Source organism: Vanellus vanellus, assembly GCF_965231255.1.
Source record: "Vanellus vanellus genome assembly, chromosome: 16".
Lineage (NCBI taxonomy): Eukaryota > Metazoa > Chordata > Aves > Charadriiformes > Charadriidae > Vanellus > Vanellus vanellus.
In genome coordinates this window covers 6,551,737-6,562,368 of record NC_138921.1, presented here as the reverse complement: position 1 = coordinate 6,562,368, position 10,632 = coordinate 6,551,737, and the positions used below count along the sequence as shown (strand labels likewise).

Below are 10,632 nucleotides of genomic sequence, written 5' to 3'. Positions count from 1 at the left end.
CCCCTGTTTGTGGGGATGAGCGGAATTTGGCCCGTGGGTCCCTGTGGCACTGCCCACCCCACATGAGGTCCCTAATGGGAGCCACCGCTCTCCCGGCATGGGGGATACAGGACCTGCTGCTGGCTGGGGGCTTCCCAGAGCTGGGGCGGGGGAGGCAAAGACTGTCCCACAGCGTATACCTGCAAAGAGTGGGGAGGGCTCGGGGCAGAGCTGGTGCCCCCAACCCCCATCTGCCTGCCGACAGCCCCCCTGAAGCCCACCCGTGGCCCCACAGCAGCGTGAGGGGTGTGGGATGGGGCACAGCGGGGATGCTGCCAAACCCCCGCGTTGGGGATGGGGAGCAGGATGGTACCCAGGGGCCACCCCCTCACCCCTCGGAGGGGAGTGGGCCAGGCAGCCCCCTGCTCCCCTGCCACGTCCCTGCCGCCTGCCCTTGGGCTGGCATCCCCGGGCAGGGGCCTGGCACGGCGCAGAGGGGCTGGCTGGGGGCCGGGCTGCTTCCCGGCTCCCTCCTAGCAGCCGAGGAGTTAAAAACTCAGCCCTTGTGATGAATATTTAACAGCAGTGCACAGGCTGGAGCGGAGGATTTCTCCGGGCTGCCTGGGCGCTGGCAGCGCTGCCTCCCGCCCCAGCCCCGCCGCCTGCCCGGGCGCACTGCGGAGGAGGACGGGGCGTCGCGGCGGGGCCGCCTGCCCGTTGCCCCCCGTCCCTGCCGCCGGCATGGGGACGCAGGGGCTGGGGATAACTTTTCTGACTTTGCCTCTCGTCGTGCGAGCTGCCGCGGGAGGTGAGATGCTCTGCCTGCCTGCCCTCATCCCAGGCACCCGAGGTGGCCGGAGGGGATGGGGGGTCCCCGCGGTGGGAGAGGATGGGGGGTCATGGGGTGTCGGGCTGGGGTGCACCTGTGCCAGCCCCCTTTATTCCCTTCCCTTTCCCATGTGCCGGGGGGGAGAAGCGGGGCCGGGTGCCGGGGGGAGTCACACCAGCAGGGCTGGAGGCAGGGACTGGGGGACCTGGTCTGGTCCTCCTACTCTCCTACCTCCTCCCCACTGGAGGATGTCCGCGCTGTGCCACCAGGCTCCGGGAGGTCTCATCCCACCCGAGGCTGTCTGTCCTGGCAGGAGGCATCTGGGACGGGGCCCCTTCAGGGTGGGTGGGTGTGCAGGTACTCAGGTCTTGGGCCCCAGCCCACCCGCCCCACAGACCTGCACCACCAGGGAACACCAACAAGGATGAAACCTCCGAGCAAACCGGTGCTGCCATCCCAGGGCTGAGGCGTTTGAGTGCTCACCTGCTTTCGGGTCAGGCTGGCGGCAGTGAGTGCTACCCTGGCTCCTGCCAGAGGGTGTTCGAGGTCGGGTGAGGGTGCGGATCCATCCAAGGGTCTCCCAGGAGCTTGGCTTCCCCCTGGACAGGGAGGAACGCCCAAGGGTTCTGCCCTGAGGACCCTCTGAGTCCTGCACCATCTGCTGCTGGCTCTTCTGTGGGGTTAGTGCCTCCTTTACCTTCGCAGTGAGGATTTGGATGTGGTGCTGCGGGGCCATGAGCGGCACAGGTGGAGGCAGGCAGGGCTGGCTGTGTCCCACTGCTCTGAGCGGCCGCGGCTGGCACAAGGGCATGGCTCGGCTCGGCTCGCCTGCGGCCAGCCCGCTGGCACGGCCCCTCGGCCACCAGTGGGGACCACTCGCGTGGGCTGACCCTGGGCAGCAGCAGGTTGCTCTGTGCCTCCTGCCAGGAGCAGGACAGGGATCCGAGGAGGGAAGGGGTGCGCTCCCCGGCTCTCATTGCAGACCTGATGGCCCTGGGTGGATTGTGCGGGTAGCAGGAGCTGGGCTCTGGCTTCCTCGGCATCCCTCCGGCGTCCCCTCAGCATCCCTGCATCTGCTGCGCCGGCACCCAGCATTGAGCGCGCAGCCCCCGTAGCCATCCCGAGCGCGGGCAGCAGCGCCGGTGGGAGTTCGGCAGCTCCGGCTGAGGTGGCCCTGAGTGACGGGACGAGGCCGTCGTCCCCGCAGTGTGGGCGCAGGCCTGCCCACCGCCTGCCTGCTGCAGCCCCCAGCAACCGCCTTCTGCCGCCAGCCCACCCGCGGGGAGCCGCAGGAAGCACCGGGGGAGGACTACGGCAGCCCCCCCCCGGCTCCCTGCTCACCCAGGGCTGCTGGGGGGCGGGCGAGGCGTCTGGTGTGGGGCGAGGGGCTGCAGCGGCTCCCCAGGATGGGCAAGGGGGGGACGGCTCCGTGGCAGCCGGGGAAGGAGCCCTGCAAGCGGCGAGGTTTGGCCGCTGCGGAGCGGAGCAATGCCGAGGGAGGTTTCCCCGCGGAGCAGCCGGGGGAGGCAGGGAGGGTGTGAACGCGTGAAAACACCAGCGCCGAGAATAACTGGGATAAACACAAGTGCCGGCGGGACCCCCGGCTGCAATGAGGGATGCTCTCACTGTCGGGGGGCCGGGCATGGCTGCGGGTGGGTTTGGGGGGTAGGTGCCTGTCTCCATCACCTGCCCTGAGCTCTCCTCTCTCCAACAGGGCAGTGGTGTTATGACTCACAGGACCCCAAATGCGGTGAGTGATGCCATGTGTGGGATGGGGGGTGTCGGGGCTGTGCGGGACTCGGGCGCCCACGTCTGCCCACAGTGCCCGGCTGAGCGTCAGCGAGGGGAGCATGGCTGGGAGAAGGGCAATTTCACCCACAGCGCGCCAAGGTGGGAATGGCTGGAGGAGCTCCACTTTCAGGTGTGCTGGTGTAGACTGGAGACCAGCACCTGAGCCCCTCGGAGCAGCTGGACCGGAGCAGCCGGACCTCAGCCCCCGGCCCCAGCCAGCTCCGGGTGCTCCCAGGGCAGCACCAGCCTCCCCCAATTCACCTGAAGAAAATTAAAGGCCAGATTTAAAATATGCCATTAGCAACCCCAGTGAGGCACAGGCATCGGGGGGGCCGTGGGGCACGGGGGCCTGGCTTGAGGAGGGATGGCCCCGTTTGGGCGGGCAGCGAGACCTGGCTGCGCCGGGGAAGGGAAGCATGGCTGGGGGCACTTTGTCTCGAAGCATGCAAATAGCTTGTAAAAGGTTAATTAAGGATCAATGAGCATTTAATCAGCCGTTACGGCCCAACTGTTTTATAGTTCTTGGGTGCACGCGCCCTTTGCCCGGCTGCCGTGGCGCATCGGCCGTGAAGCGCTGGGCTCTGCTTATCCCCGCCGGACCAACACACGGTGTCACTGGCAATTTAACCTCATCGGGCCGGCGGCGAGGGCAGATTTCGGCAGGGCAGTGGGGCCAGAGGAAAGCGGCTTGGGCAGCGTGGAGCTGGCCACGTGCCTGCAGTAGGGCCGTGGGGAACGGTCCCTTAATGAAGGCACCAGATGATTTGTGGGGCCCCCCTGGTAGCACCGTGCCGGGGAGCTGAGGCTCCGGGGGTTTCCAGGCAAAAAGCTGCCTGGAGTAATGAGAGAAGAAGGGAAGGAGACAGGGCTGACCCCCGTGGGGGGAAAAGGAGGTGGGGGTGAGCGTGTGTCTGGTTTTGCCTGCTCGAGGGGAAGAAGGTAAAGGCGAGAGCTGAGCCATGGGCCGCTGCTGCAGGAAGGCTGTCCCCCCCCAGACCCTGGATGTAGGGGATACAGGGGGTAACGGTGTGTGGGTCAGCCAAATGCTGCCCACCATGACAGGTGCCAGAGCAGAGCCAGCGGTGCCCACGGAGGGATGCCCTGAGCTCCCCTGGGTCCAGGGGTGCCATGGGTGGATGGGGCTGGAGACCCCAGGGGAGCACCCGTTCCCCGGCTGGAACCGCAGCCCCGCTGCCGGCACTGCCCGGTGCCAACACCTCTGCGCTGGGTACCCGCAGCTCGGGCTGCCCCGGGGCCACCGGGCGAAGGAGCGGGGTGTCACGGCAGCTGCACCGGAGCAGTGACCAGCAGGGTGTCCGGCGATGTCCCATGGCCGTGGACCACGATGAGTGTTGCAGGAAGAGATGATGCCAGGGTGATGGGGACACTGAGCCACACATATAGGATGTGTGCGTCCGGTTGCGGTGGCAGCTGTGGGGACCTCCACTCACAGTGCCCGGGCAGTGCTGTGGGGTGGCAGCAGGTCCAGCCGGCTGCCAGTACGGCTGTGTCTGCACCCAGTGCCTGCCACCGTGACCCCCACCACCCCAGGAGCTGCCGAGGGGCATTGTGCGGTCACCCTGGACCCCACATGCGATTTGCTCCAGGACGAGTTGTGTGGCCAGGATGCGCTGTCACCTGCCACAACTGGACAAAACCAGCACGGGTAGGGTAAAAAGCGGTCAAAACCCAAACCGCGTGGGGTCTTAAGTCCTCTGTCCCGCCTTGGCAGTGGCTCCCATCTGTCCTTCCCTCTCAGGCACCGTATGGGTTAGTTTGCTCCCTCTGCATAGCGCAACCCCTTATCCAGCCCCGGTGGCGTGAGCCCCAACCCGGGGGCTGTGGGGGGACAGCGGCTGGTGCAGCCCCGCGGGGGGGGTTGCTTGCAGGGATGGGCAGCAGGGGCTGGGAGAAAAGCCTGCCCTTCACCAGCGGCAGCGTGGAGGGACGGACGCCGCTGCCAGGCTAAATATAGCCCCCGGCCCCACGAGGAAATCCTGCTGCATTATGGATGAGGCTGCAATAAGCCCCCGCTCATCAGTAGGGAGGAGGGTTGGCTGGGCAGGAGGGCAGCTCCCGCGGGACACAGGCAAGCGCGGCAGGGACAGCAGGGCTGGCTGGGGACCCGGCCACCCTCGGCCTCGTGCCCCCCTCTGGGGACAGCGGTGGCTCAGTGGCTGCCCGCGGTGCCCCTTCTCCTCCCCTGCAGGTCCCAGCCACTGGAAGGAGCTGAAAGCCACGTGCGGCGGTGACAAGCAGTCCCCCGTGAACATCGACAGGCGCCGGCTGCAGCGGGATGGTGGCCTTAGGGACATCCTATTCGAGGGCTATGACCAGGCTCCCCCGGGCAAGTGGAGGCTGGCGAACGACGGGCACACAGGTGCGGGCTGCGGATTGCCACCTTCCTCTGCCCTGGCTACCCGGGCAGTGTCCCGGCCGGGACTCGGCTCCGCCACTGCTCCCGGGTGCTCTCTTGCCCTCCAGCTGCGGGTCCCGGGGCGGCTCCTGCCCCGTGGGGTTGTGTTAGTGCTGGGATGAAGCCTGGGGAGGACGAGCCCAGCCGTGCCAGGGCTGTCCCCCATCCTAATCCCCATCCTTACCCTGTCCGGCTGCCCTTGCAGTGATGTTGAGCCTGGAGAGCGAGTCGGCCTCTGAGCACATCACCATCAGCGGCGGGGGCCTCCCTGGCAGGTACCGGGCGCTGCAGCTCCACTTCCACTGGGGCAGCCCAGATGGGAACGGCTCCGAGCACACCCTCGACGGGCGCCAGCTCCCCATGGAGGTAGGCGACAAAAAGCACCCATGGTGCTCCCTGGGTTGCCCGAGTCCTTGGTGGGACGGGAAGATGCTTCCCAAGGTGCTGTGCAGTGGGGTGACCGGGTTTGGTGATGCTGCACTGCGGGGTTCAGCCGCACTCCCCGTCACCGCAGCCTTGCGCTGATGGTGGGGTACGGACAGCCGCTGCGCAGGACACCTGGGTGGTTAAAAAGCAGCTGACAGGAGACTCAAGGTTTTTCTTTACCTTGCGTGGGCCAAGCTGCCCTTTCGGGGGCACTCAGCGGGGTTTGGAGGGCGCTGCGCCCCGCCAGGGACCGTGCGCTGAGTCAGTGAGCAAGAGCCGGCGGGAGCGTGCTGTGCCAAGCACGTCGGGATCCTTCTGGGTGAAAGAGGCTCTGTGCCTCTAAAATATTAATTATCTACCAGAGGAGAGAGCAAAATTTATGTATTGCGGCTGATGGGCACCCTGGGACTGGTGGCCCCTTTTCCCCACCCCCTTCAAAGGATGTGCGCTTCATCGGGGTGCTTTGGTCCTCTGGGTGGCCACCCCACGGAAGCACCCATCACCTGGGAGGGCTTTTTTGGGGGGTGGTTGGCTCAGTGTCCAGCCGGCCCAGGCTGGCCAGGGAGATGCATGGGCGAGTGCCCTGCTGCCGGTGGGGTCGGGCAGGGGCGGTTGCCCACCCTTGGTCCCTCCGTGCTTCCCCCAGCTGCACATCGTCCACATCAACGTCAAGTACCGGACTCTGGCAGAGGCCAAGGGGCATCCCAACGGGTTGGCCGTCCTCGGCTTCTTCTTCCAGGTGGGTCTGTGGGGGGTCCCGCTGCCCACGGGAGGGGACCCTCTGGGCACAGGCTGCTCGCAGTGGGGCCGGGGGCTCAGCTCTGCCCCAGCTGCTCACTGTCCCCCTCCGCAGGTCTCTGAAACCCCTAACACCAACTACAACACCATCGTGGCGGGGCTGAGGAACATCTCCCACGCTGGTGAGCCGCCTTCTCACCGGGACAAGAGCAGAAAGAGGAGACAGCCCAGTGCGGGAGGGCAGGGGTGGGCCCCGGAGGGTTGAGTGTGGGGGACCTGCAGGTCTGCGAGGCCATCTGGCCATGGGGAAACTGATGGGGGTGGCCCTGCAGTCCCCCCAGTGTCCATGTCACGGGATGGGCTGAGTGTTCATGTCTCACCCCACAGGGGACTCCGTGGATTTGGCCTCTACCTTCCGCCTGAGCACCCTGCTGCCGCGTGCCAGTCGCCTCTCCGGGTACTACCGCTACCAGGGTTCCCTCACCACCCCCGACTGCAGCGAGGTTGTCGTCTGGACCGTCTTCGAGGAGCCAGTGGAGATCGGACGGGAGCAGGTACTGGTGTGCACAGCCCCGTGCTCCGGTGCCCGAAGGGCTGCACCCTCTCCTTGTCCTTCCTGACCCCTGAGCACGAGCACAGGAAAAGTCATCTCTAAAATAATGCTCCTGGTAACCTGGTGATTAATTAATTTTATGAGGGTTAAGTAACGGAGCTGTGGCCACCTGCCAGCGGGGAGAAATCCCATCTGTAGCACTCTCCCGCCCAGCCCCAGTGTTCAGAAAGCGAAATGGGAGTGAACCCATTGGAGCTCAGAAAAGGCTCCAAGGAGGTGGGTGGGTGGACGGGTGGATGGAGTGAGTTCTCTTCTGCTGCCCAAGCATCTCAGTAGACGTATTTCCTGGAGGGTGTCGTGGGCTGCTCTTTAAGCGCAGTGAAACAGGATTAGCTCATTTAAAACTCAAGAGCTGATCCCTGCAAGGACCTGCCCCGTGTGCTTACCCTCCGGGTATGGTTTTGGGAGAGCGGTGAGGGGTGGTGGGAGGACACCCGCCGGCGCAGGGCCATACCATGGGTGCTGCACCATCGGCAGTAGGACAGTACGAAAGGGGGCTCGCAAGCAGGTGGGGGCTCGGGGCACCTGATGAAGCGCCTGCCCACCCCTGCCTCTCCCCCTGCGCAGCTGTGGGCGTTCGTCAGCACCCTCCACTTCCCGGCCACCGGCTCCACACTCCTAAAAATGACCAACAACTTCCGCCCGCCGCAGCCCCTCCACAGCCGGAAGGTCTTTGCCTCCAGGGCGGCCATGGCCAGCAGTGGGTCCCTGCACGGGGGTCACCACCAGCTCCTCTCCCCCCTGCTCCTCCTGGCCCTGCTTGGCCCCTTCTCGCCAACCCCGTAAGGGTCTGGCTCAGCTTTTCACCAGCCTCCACACCAGCATCGCCCCGCTGCAGCGGTGACGGTGAGGCAATGCATCTGGTTCATGGGTAAATGGGAAAAACCATAAAAAAGCACGTTGAGACCTTGGCTGGGTGAAGATTTTGCAAACCTGGATCTCTGCGGAGGTGGATCTCTGCAAGCCTGGAGCCGCCCTGTGCTGTCCCTGTAGCCAGGCGGTGGGAGCCACCAAGGACGGGTTGCCGGAGGGGCTGGAATAAAGCCGAGGTCCTCACCAGTGGCTGCGGGTCGCTGCCTCTTTGGCTCTGTGTCCCTTCGGTGTTGCTGGGACAGGGTGCTTGGCGTGGGGTTGGTGGGGAGGGAGCCAGGGGACACTGCCGGGTGGCACTCAGGGATGCTGGCCCTGCGCACGGCTGTGCAGGCGGGCATGAGACTCCCCCTCTCCTCCCTGTGCAATAAGTCCCCAGGGCCAAATCCTGGCCCTGCGGGTGGTTCAGGGTCCTTGTGGGGCCGGCTGATGGAGGGAGGGGGCTGTCCCCGGGAACACGGCCCACCTCGGTGCCCCGGGGCAGGGCGCAGGGAACTGATGGCTCTTTCCATGGAGCTAATTTTACACTGGCAGAAATAGCTGCGGCTGCCGGCGCTGCTCCTGCGCTGCCCGGCAAGGTAGGGGCAGAGCCAGGGCCTGGGCGAACGGGGTGGTTCATAATTAATGTGCTGAAGCTCCAGGCGTGTTCCCGTCTCCTCCTGAATTATGAGCGTAAGAGCACAGGTCGTTATTTGGGAGCAGAGCAGGGTGGGTTGAGGTTTTCATCATTCCTAGGGGGGAAGTGCTGCCAGCGCAGGGCTCCCCCACCCCAGCCAGCGGGGCGGCTGTGGCACCCATGGGCACAGGGGGTCTGAGCATCATCCTGGCGCGGGGCTTGGGCCCCCTCTGAAGCCCACAGCAGAGAAGAGGCGTCTCCAGGGGGTGAAAGGACCCAGCCGAAGACCCTACGATCCCCGTGCCGGAGTGCTCACAGGCCCCCGTGGGTGCTGGGGCTTTATAACCCCCCCAGAACTCAGGGCTGGGGTCTCGGAGCAGCTGCCCTGTCCCCGCAGAGCCGGTGTTTGGGCCCCGCGGTGCTGTTGGGCGTGCAGCACACACGGGACGCAGAGCACGGGCTGCCGTGTGCCGCCGGCGTGGTGGTGGCCGTCGCCCAGCTCAGTAATTCCCGCCGGGCTCCGGCTGACGCCGGCTGGAAGCAGCGGCCTCGCTGGGGGCTCCCTGCGCTGACCTTTCGTTAAGGACCTCATTAGTGCGGGTTACGGCTCTGGCCGCGGGCTCGGGCCAGGGAGAACCGGCAGCCATGGGGCCGTGGTCACCCGTGTGCCCACGGGCAGCCGGGGCTGCCACCGCCGCGGGGGGCTCAGCCCACGTCTCCCCCCCGTCCCCTCGCGTGTACCTGCCTGCCACCGCGCCCCGGGCCGCGCAGCCACGGCGAGGAGGAGGAGGCGGCGGGCGAGCGGCGGGGACCAGCGGCGCCGCTGCCACGGGGGACACGGGCCGCGCGGGGGCGCCGGGGCCGCGCAGGGAGCGGCTGTCGGGGCGCCGTGGGGGCCGCCAGGGGGCGCCCTCCTCCCGCCTGCGCGCACCCGCGCAGCCCCGTCCCGCGGTCCCCCGTGTCCCCCCGCTCCCCTGTGCCGCTGTCACCCCTGTCTCCTGTGCCGCTGTCACCCTGCTCCCCCATTCCACTGGCACCCGCGCCCCCCACGCCCCCGTGCCCCCACTCACCCGTGCCACTGTCACCCGTGACCTCCCTGTGGCCCAATGTCCCCCGTGCACCTTGTGCCCCCCCATTCACCCCACTGTGCCTTCTGTTTCCACTCATGTCTCATCACATCCCCCTGTGTCCCCCTGTGCCCTTTTTCCCGCCTGTGTCCTCCATGCTCTGTGTTCCGCCGTGTCCCTCTGTGTCACACCATGTCCCATCTGTCCCCGTGGGAACATGTCCCCCCCCGGCCCTGCTGGGCAGCCCAGCCCCTCGCACCCGCAGGCTATGGGGGGGCTGCCCCATGGCTGTCCCCAGGACTGGCCTGGGGTGGTCACAGGACTGAATGGTGACAGCGGCATGTTCACCCCTGAGCATGGCAGGGCTGCTCACCAAATGGCCGCAGCCCCCCTCAGCCCGCCCCAGTACCAGGCTGGGGTATGAGGGGCCTGGACCCTGAGAGCCTGGGGCTGCAGCTCTCCAAAGACAGTGGGGGCCAAAACAGCCCCAGGCTCTGGCTGGCAGGAGCCCCAGGAGCGGACACCCCTGTGCTCAGGGTCCCCATCACCAGGAGGGCCCATCCCTGCTGGCCACGCTGCCCCTGGCAGAGGGAGGTGGTGGCACTGGGCAGAGTCTGCCAATGGAAGCCCTCGGTAGCCCTGGACAGCAAAACCACCCCGTGGGCTCAGTCCATGCTAAACAGCCTGCTGGGACCCCAAATCTGGGGAGGTGCAGTGTGTCCCACCAGTAGCATCGGGCTGCGCGGGAAAAGGACTTGGACACCCACACCCTCCAACAGCTGCTGCTGAAATGGCGCCAAAAAGTGGCGCGCTCTGTCTCCCGCCCTGCCCGCGGCATGGCCGGGCAGTGATGCTCTGCGTGCCATGCGCTGGAAAGTTTGTGCCGGGGAAGTGGCGCGTACCGGGACTGGGGCTATTCCTGGCTCCCAGCTGGTGTTTGGCCGAAGCGGGCTCTTGTTTTCAGCCGGGCTGTAATTTTAGCAAAGGCTGTTCCTGAGCAGCGGGGCTGCGGTCGGCACAGCTGCCCGTGGAGAGCGCTGGCTCAGCTGGGGTCCAGCGATGCGCGTCGGCACCCACGGCCGGCCCAGGCTGCCCGGCCAAAAGTGCCCAAAATCATGGCAGAAATGCCTAAACCCGACGCCGTTCCCCGGTCGGGGCTGCAGAGAAAGAGGAAAGGCGGTGGCTCTGCTGCGTCAGGGGCTGGTGGCATTTGCTCCAGGTGGGAAAGCTGCTGGTGAGGGTGGCACTGGCCGGGGTGCGGGATCCAGCCCCGGGGGTGCTCCCCGT

At 66.5% G+C, this 10,632-nt stretch overlaps 1 protein-coding gene across 1 annotated transcript; it reads left to right on the top strand.

The window, feature by feature from the left end:
* Window positions 1-720: 720 nt before the first annotated feature.
* LOC309678394 (carbonic anhydrase 15-like) lies at window positions 721-7,578 on the top strand (the record flags this gene model as incomplete). The annotated part of the gene is made up of 8 exons (XM_082491410.1): window positions 721-787; window positions 2,523-2,558; window positions 4,809-4,979; window positions 5,221-5,381; window positions 6,088-6,180; window positions 6,295-6,361; window positions 6,567-6,733; window positions 7,360-7,578. The coding sequence occupies 8 exons, from the start codon at window positions 721-723 to the stop codon at window positions 7,576-7,578; spliced, it is 981 nt and encodes a 326-aa protein (XP_082347536.1).
* Window positions 7,579-10,632: the final 3,054 nt, after the last annotated feature.